Source organism: Oncorhynchus mykiss, chromosome 22 (assembly GCF_013265735.2).
Source record: "Oncorhynchus mykiss isolate Arlee chromosome 22, USDA_OmykA_1.1, whole genome shotgun sequence".
In the NCBI taxonomy this organism is placed as follows: Eukaryota; Metazoa; Chordata; class Actinopteri; order Salmoniformes; family Salmonidae; genus Oncorhynchus; species Oncorhynchus mykiss.
This window is the reverse complement of record NC_048586.1, coordinates 43,974,737-43,989,589: the sequence shown is the minus strand read 5'-3', so window position 1 is coordinate 43,989,589 and position 14,853 is coordinate 43,974,737. Positions and strand designations below refer to the sequence as shown.

Below are 14,853 nucleotides of genomic sequence, written 5' to 3'. Positions count from 1 at the left end.
GATCGCACCATATCTTGTTTAGGAGCTTCATAGCAAAGTGGGTGAATACATATACACTCACCACTTTTCTGTTTTATTATAATTTTTTTTTATTTTTTTTTTATTCACTTCAACAATTTAGACTATTTTGTGTCCATTACATGAAATATATTTAAATTACAGGCTGTAATGCAACAAAATAGGAAAAACGCCAAGGGGGGGATGAATACTTTTGCAAGGCACTGTACCACGGCTGTCAGCTAATTAGCATTCAGGGCTCGAAACATCCAGTTTATAATCCACAGTAAATGTAGAAACATATTATATTCTTATTTATCACAAGCGACACTCCAAAATAACAATACATTATTTACCATAATTTCTATTGGGCACCAAATAATCTGAACTACCACCAAAACAAACTGCAAATGCATCCAACAAGTTTGTAGAGTCACAAGCTTGATTTAGTCATTGCGTGCTAGCAATATTGTACTAAATACTAACCCTTTGACTACTTTATTGTAAGAATCTTTAAAAAGTCTCAATCATTTTTACCGTTACCTTTGAGAAATTTGCATTAGTATAAAATAATATTTCACAAATATTCAAATTATTTATTTTATACATTCATTATTTCTCATCTTTATCAAAGCTGTCAATCATCTAGGACCCCACTGTACCTACTACTGTACATACATTGTCTATACACACACCACCTATTGATATTCTCACTCTAATATACAGTGGGGCAAAAAAGTATTTAGTCAGCCACCAATTGTGCAAGTTCTCCGACTTAAAAAGATGAGAGGCCTGTAATCTTCATCACTTATCACAATTATGACAGACAAAATGAGAAAAAAAAATCCAGAAAATCACATTGTATGATTTTTAATGAATTTATTTGCAAATTATGGTGGAAAATAAATATTTGGTCACCTACAAACAAGCAAGATTTCTGGCTCTCACAGAACTGTAACTTCTTCTTTAAGAGGCTCCTCTGTCCTCCACTCGTTACCTGTATTAATGGCACCTGTTTGAACTTGTTATCAGTATAAAAGACATGTGTCCACAAACTTTTGTTATTGACCAAATACTTATTTTCCACCATAATTTGCAAATAAATAAATGAAAAATCCTACAATGTGATTTTCTGGATTTTTTTTTCTAATTTTGTCTGTCATAGTTGAAGTGGCTGACTAAATACTTTTTTGCCCCACTGTATCTACATGGTTATTTATTGATTTCTTGATTGATTGATTAATTGTGTTGTTGTATTGTATGTCCGGGGCGGCAGGGTAGCCTAGTGATTAGAGCATTCGACTAGTAACCGGAAGGTTGCAAGTTCAAACCCCCGAGCTGACAAGGTACAAATCTGTTGTTCTGCCCCACTGTTCCTAGGCCGTCATTGAAAATAAGAATTTGTTCTTAACTGACTTGCCTAGTTAAATAAAGGTAAAATAAATAAACCACGCTAATATATCTACTTGGTTGTTTATTGATTTCTTGTTTGATTAATTGTGTTGTTGTATTGTATGTCCGATACCAGCTCCAATGGTGCAGTAGAATGTAACAAGCATTTTGCTGCACCTGCCATACAACCTGCAGATCTGTGTACGTGACCAATATACGTAGATTTTTTTTATTTAAAATAGTTTGTTGTTCTATCAGATTCCAAAGGGTTTTGATAGTACAACACTACTACATACTGCATTGTCCATTTACATGGAAATTAATTTAGAGACGTCGGCATACAAATACACAACACAATAATATTACATGACGTACGGAAAACTGTAACGTTAGTACACAAGTCACACATTTACATATTCAAAACATGCAGGGCTCTGTCACAATGACACATATCACTCTACCAATGAAAAGGTGTCAAACACAAACAGCGTGAGTCACCATTGAGACCAGGATCTCATTTGCAGGGGAGCCCTATGAACATGAACATACAATAAATAATATACGTATAAGATGAATAAAAACAAAACACTAAAACACGGGCGGCAGATATTCTAGTAGTTAAAATGTTGGGCCAGTAAGATAAAGGTCACTGGTTCAAATCCCTGAGCCTAGGTGAAAAATGTTCTCTTGAGCAAGGCACTCAACCCTAATTGCTTCTGTAAGTCACTCTGGGTAAGAGAATTTGCTAAATGACCCCAAAAAATATATCAAATATATAGACTTTAGTCTACATGATTCCTAAAGAGCATCTTACATCAGCAAAACTCTATCTGTTCTCTGTGACTGATGTCACTGGGACTATATTGTCTCTACTGGGTAAGTGGACAACTCTTTAATGACGTTAGTTTTGACTTGGTTAAGTTTGACACCAGAGGGTCCTGTTATTACCTGTATGCAAGGCTCTGGAACAATTGAGGTCCAAAACTCTAAGGAATTATACCAATTAGAGGTGTTGGAGACACACAAATGCTTTCCTCCAGGGACCTATTAAGGCCCCAGTACAGCATAAACATTCAAAGTGAACCTGAGTTAGGGCTGTGGCTGTCATGACATTTTGTCAGCCGGTTATTGTCATGCCAAAGACTGCTGGTCTCACAGTAATTGACCGTTAATTAATATCAACACGTTTAGCATCTCTAGGCCTCAATGCATTTTATTTAACTAGGCAAGTCAGTTAAGGGTAGCCTAGTGGTTAGAGTGTTGGATTATCCCCGTGCTGACAAGGTACAAATCTGTCGTTCTGCCCCTGAACAGGCAGTTAACCCACAGGCAGTCATTGAAAATAATAATTTGTTCTTAACTGACTTGCCTAGTTAAAAAAAAAATGACACTTATTTACAATGACAAACAAACCCATACAAACTGCTGGAACATCTACTTAAAAAAGTTGAATAAATCAATTTAATATACACCATCACAATAAAGAAAGAACCGAATAGGAGTTGTCCTACTGTATGTTATCTGTCTGTGCACCATGCCACAGGCTCTAGGCTTGTTCATTTAGCAGACAAGATATGCTTATAAGTCCAGTGGTATTATTTTATAGTAAGAAGAGTGTAATTGAACTTAGCTGAATATAATAGAAAGGATATTTTTCCCATTCCGGAGCAATTGGCTATGTTGAGCGTAAAAGGGATACTTTGAAACAGGTCCTATACGCTAGACTTAAGAGTTATTTGGCACCTTTAGTTAGAATGTCTTAGAAATCAAAACATATCAGGGCTGCATGATGCAACTATAGGTTATTGAGGATTTGAGAACGTTAAAAAAATGTTTTTATAAAAAATAAAAAGCTAGTGCTGTGTTGCTTGCCACAGTCTAATACGTCAAATTAGTTTAGATTTAGAATGACCCATCGGTCAGGAACAGGGGCAGGGGAATAAAGACATCTCATCCACATGCACTTGAATAGTGAAAGGAGGCCACTATTTGAGGAGCATGCAGTGAAAGACAAAACAGTACATATAAAATAAAAAATTAAAACAGTGTGCAGGTATCACCTACTCCCGCTCCAGCCTTCAACATTGCTGGGGCTACTAACCACCGGTCCTGGCAACCATCATTACGCACACCTGAACTTCATCACCTTGATTAGCTTTCCTCTATTTAGCCCGCAGTCGCCAGGCACTTTTGGTTTGTTTTCATGTTCAGTACGCTTCTCCTGTTGTTGCCGTTCATCGTTGTTATTAAAAACTCTCCTTCCGCACCTGCTCCCTGCCTATACGTGACAGCAGGTGAGGTTCGAAGCCAAAAGGGGCATATGTGAGTACAACAAAAATATCTGTTCAATCAGTTAACGCATATTACTTAATTGTACATGATATACTCAGTATACAATAGATATCGTATTGATTATGTGTGTGTGTGTGTGTGTGTGTGTGGAGAATTAGACTACATGGAGGGGATTATTGGGTAGCTTGGTTCATCAGACTGACACCCAGTCTTCACTTTAGGTGAAGACCTGTACGCTCTCGTTGGCTGGCCCTCGCTTCATACTCGTCGCCAAACCCACTGGCTCCTTGTCATCTACAAGACCCTGCTAGGTAAAGTCCCCCCTTATCTCAGCTCGCTGGTCACCATAGTATCACCCACCTGTAGCACGCGCTCCAGCAGGTATATCTCATTGGTCACCCCCAAAACCAATTCTTTCTTTGGCTGCCTCTCCTTAAAAGTTCTCTGCTGCCAATGACTGGAACGAACTACAAAAATCTCTGAAACTGGAAACACTTATCTCCCTCACTAGCTTTAAGCACCAGCTGTCAGAGCAGCTCACAGATAACTGCACCTGTACATAGCCCATCTATAATTTAGCCCAAACAACTACCTCTTTCCCAACTGTATTTTATTTATTTATTTAGCTCCTTTGCACACCATTATTTTTTATTTCTACTTTACACATTCTTCCACTGCAAAACTACCATTCCAGTGTTTTACTTGCTATATTGTATTTACTTTGCCACCATGGCCTTGTTTTGCCTTTACCTCTCTTATCTCACCTCATTTGCTCACATCGTCTATAGACTTGTTTATACTGTATTATTGACTGTTTGTTTTACTCCATGTGTAACTCTGTGTCGTTGTATGTGTCGAACTACTCAAAAGGTGATTAGTAGAATTTGTTTAATAATAGGCTAGACAAAATCTTTTTATGCAGGATTCTTGACCAGTGCAAGGTGGACTTGTTCAGGGGAAGGTTGAACTGAGGGTGTCCCAACGTATTTTTTGCATTATTTTTTTTAATTTTTTAAGTTTACCTTCAATTTAGCTAGGAAAGTTAGTTAGCCCAGACAACACTGGGCCAATTGTGCGTCGTCCTATGGGTCTTCTTATTACAGCCTCCGGATCAAACACGGGTCTGTAGTGATGCTTTAGACCGGTGCGCAACTCAAAAAAATCTAATCAAATTTATTTGTCACACACATGGTTAGCAGATGTTAATGCGAGTGTAGCGAAATGCTTGTGCTTCTAGTTCCGACAATGCAATAACCAACAAGTAATCTAACCTAACACACATAAATACATATGAGATGAGTAATGTAGGGTATGTAAACAAAGTGGCATAGTTTAAAGTGGCTAGTGATACATGTATTACATAAAGATGCAGTAGATGACAAAGTACAGTATATACATGAGATGAATAATGTAGGGTATGTAAACATTAAGTAGCATTGTTTAAAGTGGCTAGTGATATATTTTACATCAATTCCCATTATTAAAGTGGCTGGAGTTGAGTCAGTGTTGGCAGCAGCCACTCAATGTTAGTGGTGGCTGTTTAACAGTCTGATGGCCTTGAGATATAAGCTGTTTTTCAGTCTCTTGGTCCCTGCTTTGATGAACCTGTACTGACCTCGCCTTCTGGATGATAGCGGGGTGAACAGGCAGTGGCTAGGGTGGTTGTTGTCCTTGATGATCTTTATGGCCTTCCTGTGACATCGGGTGGTGTAGGTGTCCTGGAGGGCAGGTAGTTTGCCCCCGGTGATGCGTTGTGCAGACCTCACTACCCTCTGGAGAGCCTTACGGTTGTGGGCGGAGCAGTTGCCGTACCAGGCGGTGATACAGCCCGACAGGATGCTCTCGATATATATATATCGTGTATATACTGTGACAAGCCGAATTTCTTTAGCCTCCTGAGGTTGAAGAGGCGCTGCTGCGACTTCTTCACGACGCTGTCTGTGTGGGTGGACCAATTCAGTTTGTCCGTGAAGTGTACGCCGAGGAACTTTCCCCTCTCCACTACTGTCCCATCGATGTGGATAGGGGAAAGCTCCCTCTGCTGTTTCCTGAAGTCCACAATCATCTCCTTTGTTTTTGACGTTGAGTGTGAAATTACTTTCCTGACACCACACTCCGAGGGCCCTCACCTCCTCCCTGTAGGCCGTCTCGTCATTGTTGGTAATCAAGCCTACCATCGTCGTGTCGTCCGCGAACATGATGATTGAGTTGGAGACGTGCATGGCCACGCAGTCGTGGGTGAACAGGGAGTACAGGAGAGGGCTCAGAACGCACCCTTGTGGGGCCCCAGTGTTGAGGATTTAGCGGGGTGGAGATGTTGTTACCTACCCTCACCACCTGGGGGCGGCCCGTCATGAAGTCCAGTACCCAGTTGCACAGGGCGGGGTCGAGACCCAGGGTCTCAAGCTTAGTAAGCCAAATTTGCTGGGTTCATTGAAACTTGAATGTCGTTCTTTTTGAAATTTTTATTTCCAACCCATGTTGGTGAATATACAGTTGACTCCCCACTATAATGTGATACAATGCAGATATGCATAAATATATTCTTTATTCCACTCACATTGTTGCTTTTTATTTGTATCATTACTATTTTATTTTGATCTAAGGCTTCTCTAATGCCAATATCTGTCTGTTTTCATGGTTCAGTTGCAGTTTTACCACTTTTACTGCTCTTAAACCTCTCTTAACCGAGGTTAGTTTTCCTTAGACTCTACTGGGGACCAATCTATGCATGTATGGTTTACTCTGGTTAAATGGTCACAAATCTCAGGTAGCAAGCACCAAGTAAGAGTTATCATGCTTTGTTCTAACTTTTTTTTTGTATTTAGGATTTTGCTTGCATCTCAGTTGGGGAGATGCTTTGGTAAGGGAGGTTGTGAGGGAAGAGGTTTTTCCCTCTTTATTTAAATTATAGTTTCGATATGTTTTTTTGGCACTTTGTCGCTTATCTTTGTTTTTTACATTTGTGCTATTAGGGTCAACTAAGATGTTTAGTTTACATTGTACCTTGTCCTTTACATGTTCTCTCTCTCATAAGACATGACTCAGCCTAGTGTAGCCCATCCAACTGGATGGAATGATTCTAATGTTCTTACTTGGAACTGCAAGGGCATCAATTACCCAGTTAAACATAGTCAGGTGCTAGTCCACCTTCATCAATTGAAGGCTCACATCATCTTTCTCCAAGAAACTCATCTGATGGTAACATAACACTCAAGTCTTAGGTGCAGATGGGTGGGTCAGGTATTCCATTCCTCATTTCAGAGTAAGGCAAGAGGGGTGGCTATTTTACTTCACAGATTGGTACCTTTTACATGTTCTAATGTGAGCGAAGATCCCCGTGGTAGATACATAATTGTCAGTGGTAGGCTGCTCAATACGAATAAACTTCTTGTTCATACTTATGCTCCTAATTGGGACAATGGGGATTTTTTTTCAAATCGGTTTTCTCTACACTCCCCGATATGTCCTCCCATATGTTGATCTTAGGTGGTGACTTTAACTGTTGGTTAGACCCACATTTAGATCCTCCACTAAACCTACTACCTTGTTAACCTCAGCTAGAGTTGTCCGAACCTTTATGTCTGAATTCATAGTTTCAGACCCAGTAGAGGGCGCCGGAGAAGATTGCAGACGTTTTACGTGGTTTGTGACTTTAAAATATGTAAATAAGCATTTCCCAAGAGATGATGGCTTTCACTTCAGCAGTGATAAATTCATGAACTTCTTCTTCTTCGAAAAGATCATGATCATTAGAAAGCAAATTACGGACTCCTCTTTAAATCTGCGTATTCCTCCAAAGCTCAGTTGTCATGAATCTGCACAACACTGCCAGGATCTAGAATCAAGGGAGACACTCAAGTTTTTAATACTATATCCCTTGACACATTGATGAAAATTGTCAAGGCCTCTTCAAGCTGCATACTGGACTCTATTCCAACTAAACTACTGAAAGAGCTGCTTCCTGTGCTTGAACCTCCTATGTTGAACATAATATACGGCTCCCTATCCACCGGATGTGTACCAAACTCACTAAAAGTGGCAGTAATAAAGACTCTTGAAAAAAAAAAAAAGCCAAACCTTGACCCAGAAAAAAAAAAAAAAAGCAGATACCGATTAAATTGGCCGATTATTATATATATATATATACAGTGCCTTGCGAAAGTATTCGGCCCCCTTGAACTTTGCGACCTTTTGCCACATTTCAGGCTTCAAACATAAAGATATAAAACTGTATTTTTTTGTGAAGAATCAACAACAAGTGGGACACAATCATGAAGTGGAACGACATTTATTGGATATTTCAAACTTTTTTAACAAATCAAAAACTGAAAAATTGGGCGTGCAAAATTATTCAGCCCCCTTAAGTTAATACTTTGTAGCGCCACCTTTTGCTGCGATTACAGCTGTAAGTCCCTTGGGGTATGTCTCTATCAGTTTTGCACATCGAGAGACTGAAATGTTTTCCCATTCCTCCTTGCAAAACAGCTCGAGCTCAGTGAGGTTGGATGGAGAGCATTTGTGAACAGCAGTTTTCAGTTCTTTCCCATTCTCGATTGGATTCAGGTCTGGACTTTGACTTGGCCATTCTAATACCTGGATATGTTTATTTTTGAACCATTCCATTGTAGATTTTGCTTTATGTTTTGGATCATTGTCTTGTTGGAAGACACATCTCCATCCCAGTCTCAGGTCTTTTGCAGACCATCAGGTTTTCTTCCAGAATGGTCCTGTATTTGGCTCCATCCATCTTCCCATCAATTTTAACCATCTTCCCTGTCCCTGCTGAAGAAAAGCAGGCCCAAACCATGATGCTGCCACCACCATGTTTGACAGTGGGGATGGTGTGTTCAGCTGTGTTGCTTTTACGCCAAACATAACGTTTTGCATTGTTGCCAAAAAGTTCAATTTTGGTTTCATCTGACCAGAGAACCTTCCACATGTTTGGTGTGTCTCCCAGGTGGCTTGTGGCAAACTTTAAACGACACTTTTTATGGATATCTTTAAGAAATGGCTTTCTTCTTGCCACTCTTCCATAAAGGCCAGATTTGTGCAATATACGACTGATTGTTGTCCTATGGACAGAGTCTCCCACCTCAGCTGTAGATCTCTGCAGTTCATCCAGAGTGATCATGGGCCTCTTGGCTGCATCTCTGATCAGTCTTCTCCTTGTATGAGCTGAAAGTTTAGAGGGACGGCCAGGTCTTGGTAGATTTGCAGTGGTCTGATTTCATTTTCCAAATTTTCTGATTTCCATTTCAATATTATCTCTTGCACAGTGCTCATCAAACATCCATGACAGCTTTGTGTTGCTGAAACTTGAAGCAGCAACCACGGCACAATCAATCGGGAGGTGGGTTATACATAGAGCTGAAAATTAGACTCATTTGAATATTACCTCCGCAAGGCAACCTGGCCTACTTCCACCACGGGGAGAGTGCCCATTGCCGCTGAGCGAGAAACTGAACGGCACCAACCACGCCATCAGACACACGTTTCTGCTAACAAGTTCAGATAGAAATTGACTTTATAGAGCAGACATACTTATTTTTCATATAGAATGAGTCTAGTTATCCCTCTCAGTCACAAATGGTGAGTTACACTGCCATCCTATGGCCACTTCACATACTGAAAACAATCTCTGCCCACTGGGCACAGATATCAATTCAATGTCTACTCCATGTTGGTTAAAAAATAAACTACGTTGATTCAACCAGTGTGTGTCCAATGGGTGTAACACTCTGCAGTAAAACTGTTTTTAAACTTGGCTCTTTCCTCCAGCATTTCGGATGAGATCAATTGTTGCATATGAGGTGACATTATAGAACGTCACCTTTTATTTGAGGGTATTTTCCTACATATCTGTTTTACCGTTTAGAAATGAAAACACCTTCTGTATCTATTCCCCCCATTCGAAGAAGTCATAAGTATTTGGACAACTTCACTTATTTTGTATTAAAGGTCGTAACCCTTTAAATGTAGTGTTCAGTTAAATGATGTATTTAGATATTGGTTCCCTTACCCTGTAAACAGTCTATGAACTGCTCTAATGAGTGACTGTAATCCACACTTTGGTTTTGAAAGTCACTTCCAACAAACACGAATGTTATTATTTTCAGACAAAACACTTTACTACATCGGCACACTACCACAACAATGGGACTGTTTTTGAATTTAAAAAATCTATATATTTCCTTTAACATCCTCTGTGTTGTGTGCTTATTGTTTAACCATTGATATGTTCTTGGTCATTTTGAGACCTTAAGGAGCATCATGTCCTGCTGGGATGTCTACCAATGGCATATCCATCTTATTGTGATAAATTAAACTGGTCACTGTTCAAACATTTATAAAGTATTAAGAAAGTCTGAATAGTCCTCCCTTTAGATTAGAGACTGCAACATGACTTTACTAATGATCAGTTAATGGTTTATAAGGACATATACTACACAACTTATGAATTATTTTAAATAATTAGACTATAAAAGGTTAAATAAATGTGAATAACTAGCTTGCTAAAAAAAAAAGTGGGAGTAATGATAAATAAATTATGAGTAAAGTATTTATTAATCCATTATTAATTATTTAGTGTGTTACCCAATCACTATATTCATTCACACTAAACAGCTTCTGAGAGAGCTGTTCTGGCGTGACCCTTGACCTGGCAGCAGGGATGTAGTGAGAGTAGTGGTAGTGTTTATACCCAGTATGTTGAGGTTGAAGTGTCTACTGTGGTCTCCTGCACTGTTGTTTAATCATTACTGCATATTGTAGTTATTTATAAATGTGAGAATACAAAGCTGATTAACATTTAACAATTGGTGACCAAACTGTAAATGCCTTACAAATAAATGGTTTATTTACACATTTGTTATTACTGAAAATTATAAAGTGTTACACATAATTGCATATTCTTGCATTTGACCCTAAACTACTTACACAATACACCATTGAGATAGACCTGGAAGTTATCTGATATCATGCAGTGTCTTTCATTTCAACTTCACTACACTTGATGAAGGCATTGTGTCACAATTGGGCCACTAGAGGGTGATGTTAAACATAATGACTCATGACGTCCTCAGAATGTAGTTTTAGAATATTTACTATTTATCATTAAGTAACATGGAACAACCACAGACTTAGGTATTTGGAGTACACAATCCACAATGACTACAATGTCTTTTATAAAACAAGCTTATTCCTTCTTATGCCTTCTCCAAGTCATTCCAATCCAATCCAGACAAATCATTCTGTATCAACACCACATGTATTTATGATGACAACACTGAGATAAGTAATGTCAGTATTGTTACAAGAAAGAAGCAATTATAACAATTGTATAACGTAATGATATCAAACCTACGTTTGTCAAATTTAGGAATAAAAACATAGTACTATGAATGCCATACCTTCAGAGATAAAATATGTTTAGCTGTCACTTTGAACCATGGATAAAATAAAGCATAAATTATTGGATTTATTAAGGAATTAACAAGTGGCAGAAAACGGATGAAAAGTGATAAATTGTCACTTAAAAAAGACAAAAAAAAGAAACCGAATAGAGATGGAATCCAACAAATTAAATAGTTGAAAACAACAATAGACAGAGTCTTTGCTGCTTTTCTCTCAGACTTATTTGCTTGTACAGTTTTAACACCAGACACTCTGGCAGCCTCTTTTGAAAATACCTTTCTGGCCTGTGATCTGGCCACCACAAAGATTTTCATATAAAGTGTTATAATAATAGAGCACGGGACAACCATTGTAATTACAATGTCCATTATTTTACCCCACATATACCCTTCAACAATAAAACATTCTTTCAAACACCTACTGGGTACCTGCACATTTACAATGTCTGTTATAATAACAGCATTGTATATGGTACAACACCACCAGCTAATGGATATACAACATATCATTCTTGTTATTGTTATTTTAGAGTGGTACAATAAGGGATCACACACAGCAACATAGCGGTCAATAGATATCAAGACCAAACTGCCCAGAGATAAAGAGGTACATAAACAAGCCATATATATATGAAACACACAGAAATATTGCCCAAAACCCCAGCATGATTCCATTATTGCTACAGTCGTTACTGGTATCACAATCAGTCCCACCAGGAGATCTGCTACAGCCAGAGAGAGGAGGAGCAGGTTGGTTGTAGTGTGGAGCTGCTTGAAGTGAGAGATGGAGATGATCACCAGTAGGTTCAAAAATACTGTAACTGCTGAAATCAATGAGAAGAAGATGTACAGTGTTATGTAGATAGATGTTGAGAGCAAAGCCTTTCTGCAAGAAGAGTTTCTGTCTTGAAAACAATATTGATCATCTTTGTGTTCCTCCATTTGTAATAAAGGGTCAAATGCTGTGGTCCTGCTCCTGCTTGGTCCTGTGTGTTACCCTGTCAGTTCAGCCTTCTGACAAACTCTGAGCTCTGCCTCTCTATTTATCCCTGAGTTACTGACAGAAACTCCCCTCCCCGGAGTCTCTCTGCACACACACACACACGCACACACACACACACACACACACACACACACACACACACAAAAATGAACAAACGGGTTAGATAAAAAAATAATTTATGATGTAATGTATGACAGGATTGGATGTTTCTGTGCCCACCTAGCATGTCCTTCAACTTTACTGATGAGAGAAATTGTACATTTTCTCAACTGAGCATTTTAATGGGGAAAATATAGTATGGGTGATGTTTTGGTCACTCAAAGGCTATTTCACATGGGAAGTAGGATAACTGTACAGACTAACTGGTTTGGGGGATGTCAGTGCTTAGTTTGGAACATAATCCACAACCTCAGGAGACATGACGGCACACCACATGTCAGCTGGCCAGTGTGTAGGAAAGTTGACAGTAGGGAAGTTGATGAAATGGCATAAATGTATGCAGCCCTACGAATTGAATCTGTTGTATTGGCCAGTTATATTATCTGATTAATGTGGTATTTAGTTTCCTGACACAGGAACAAGCCAGTTGATCAGAATATATCACGGAGAGTATCAGCAATTGGTGTCTGTCTAGACAGTCAGATTTTGCATGAAAAAAAATTACATTGTTACTGTGTTTTGCCTTTGTAGGGCCTAATGGGGTATGCACTAGAGCACATGCAGTCAAAATGAATAGTGGCATTACATATGAACATTCCATAGACGTTTAGAAATGTCCATTATGAACTGAATTATGAATAGTACTTCTTCAAGTTGAGGTAGGCTTTGTCTCAGTTACATCATGGGGACAAATACTATTTGTCAGACATCAGAACAACAACACTGTATTCTGACCCAATCACCCCTTGATGTTGTTTTCCTTTTCTGGTGTGTTGTTTTCTCTGATTTAAACAAAATAATAAATTTAATTTCCATTTCATTTAGTTGAATCAATCATCTCAAAAGCACTTATAAAATAACCTTTCACAAAAAAATGACAACTCAATTGGAATAAATCATGATTAGCCATTTAGTCAAGTTAGCACTCCTCAACAGCTTCAGCGGTAGCCCCCAGACCCTGGGCACAAGGACCATCTATAATGCAAGTCTAACTACTGAACTGTAACAGTAAACAGTGTGATTGTGTGAATCACACTTTTGGGGCATTAATATTTATGACCTAATTCAGTAATACTTTATAATAACATTCAGGAATAAAGCATTTGTAAGGCATTTATAGTTTTATCACCATTTATTAATCATTACTCCCACATTTGTTAAATGTCAGTAAACTAGGTATTCTCACAAATACAAATGTTATAGAGAGAAATAGTCCTTTAATAACTACAACCTAAAATGTCTTACCTGGGAATATTGAAGACTCATGTTAAAAGGAACCACCAGCTTTCATATGTTCTCATGTTCTGAGCAAGGAACTTAAACATTAGCTTTCTTACTTTCTTCTCCAACACTTTGTTTTTGCATTATTTAAACCAAATTGAACATGTTTCATTATTTATTTGAGACTAAATTGATTTTATTGATGTATTATATTAAGTTTTTAAAAAAGTGTTCATTGTTCATTCAGTATTGTTGTAATTGTCATTATTACAAAAATAAATATATATATATATATATATATATATATATATATATATAGTGCCTTGCGAAAGTATTCGGCCCCCTTGAACTTTGCGACCTTTTGCCACATTTCAGGCTTCAAACATAAAGATATAAAACTGTATTTTTTTGTGAAGAATCAACAACAAGTGGGACACAATCATGAAGTGGAACGACATTTATTGGATATTTCAAACTTTTTTAACAAATCAAAAACTGAAAAATTGGGCGTGCAAAATTATTCAGCCCCTTTACTTTCAGTGCAGCAAACTCTCTCCAGAAGTTCAGTGAGGATCTCTGAATGATCCAATTGTTGACCTAAATGACTAATGATGATAAATACAATCCACCTGTGTGTAATCAAGTCTCCGTATAAATGCACCTGCACTGTGATAGTCTCAGAGGTCCGTTAAAAGCGCAGAGAGCATCATGAAGAACAAGGAACACACCAGGCAGATCCGAGATACTGTTGTGAAGAAGTTTAAAGCCGGATTTGGATACAAAAAGATTTCCCAAGCTTTAAACATCCCAAGGAGCACTGTGCAAGCGATAATATTGAAATGGAAGGAGTATCAGACCACAGCAAATCTACCAAGACCTGGCCGTCCCTCTAAACTTTCAGCTCATACAAGGAGAAGACTGATCAGAGATGCAGCCAAGAGGCCCATGATCACTCTGGATGAACTGCAGAGATCTACAGCTGAGGTGGGAGACTCTGTCCATAGGACAACAATCAGTCGTATATTGCACAAATCTGGCCTTTATGGAAGAGTGGCAAGAAGAAAGCCATTTCTTAAAGATATCCATAAAAAGTGTTGTTTAAAGTTTGCCACAAGCCACCTGGGAGACACACCAAACATGTGGAAGAAGGTGCTCTGGTCAGATGAAACCAAAATTGAACTTTTTGGCAACAATGCAAAACGTTATGTTTGGCGTAAAAGCAACACAGCTCATCACCCTGAACACACCATCCCCACTGTCAAACATGGTGGTGGCAGCATCATGGTTTGGGCCTGCTTTTCTTCAGCAGGGACAGGGAAGATGGTTAAAATTGATGGGAAGATGGATGGAGCCAAATACAGGACCATTCTGGAA

At 38.6% G+C, this 14,853-nt stretch overlaps 1 protein-coding gene across 1 annotated transcript; it reads right to left on the bottom strand.

Annotated features, from left to right (window-relative positions):
* Positions 1-10,362: 10,362 nt before the first annotated feature.
* LOC118943610 (trace amine-associated receptor 13c-like) lies at positions 10,363-13,575 on the bottom strand. Its single transcript, XM_036959365.1, has one exon. It carries the CDS (start codon positions 12,036-12,038, stop codon positions 11,079-11,081), a length of 960 nt encoding a protein of 319 aa, XP_036815260.1. The 5' UTR covers positions 12,039-13,575; the 3' UTR covers positions 10,363-11,078.
* Between the last annotated feature and the right edge of the window lie 1,278 nt (positions 13,576-14,853).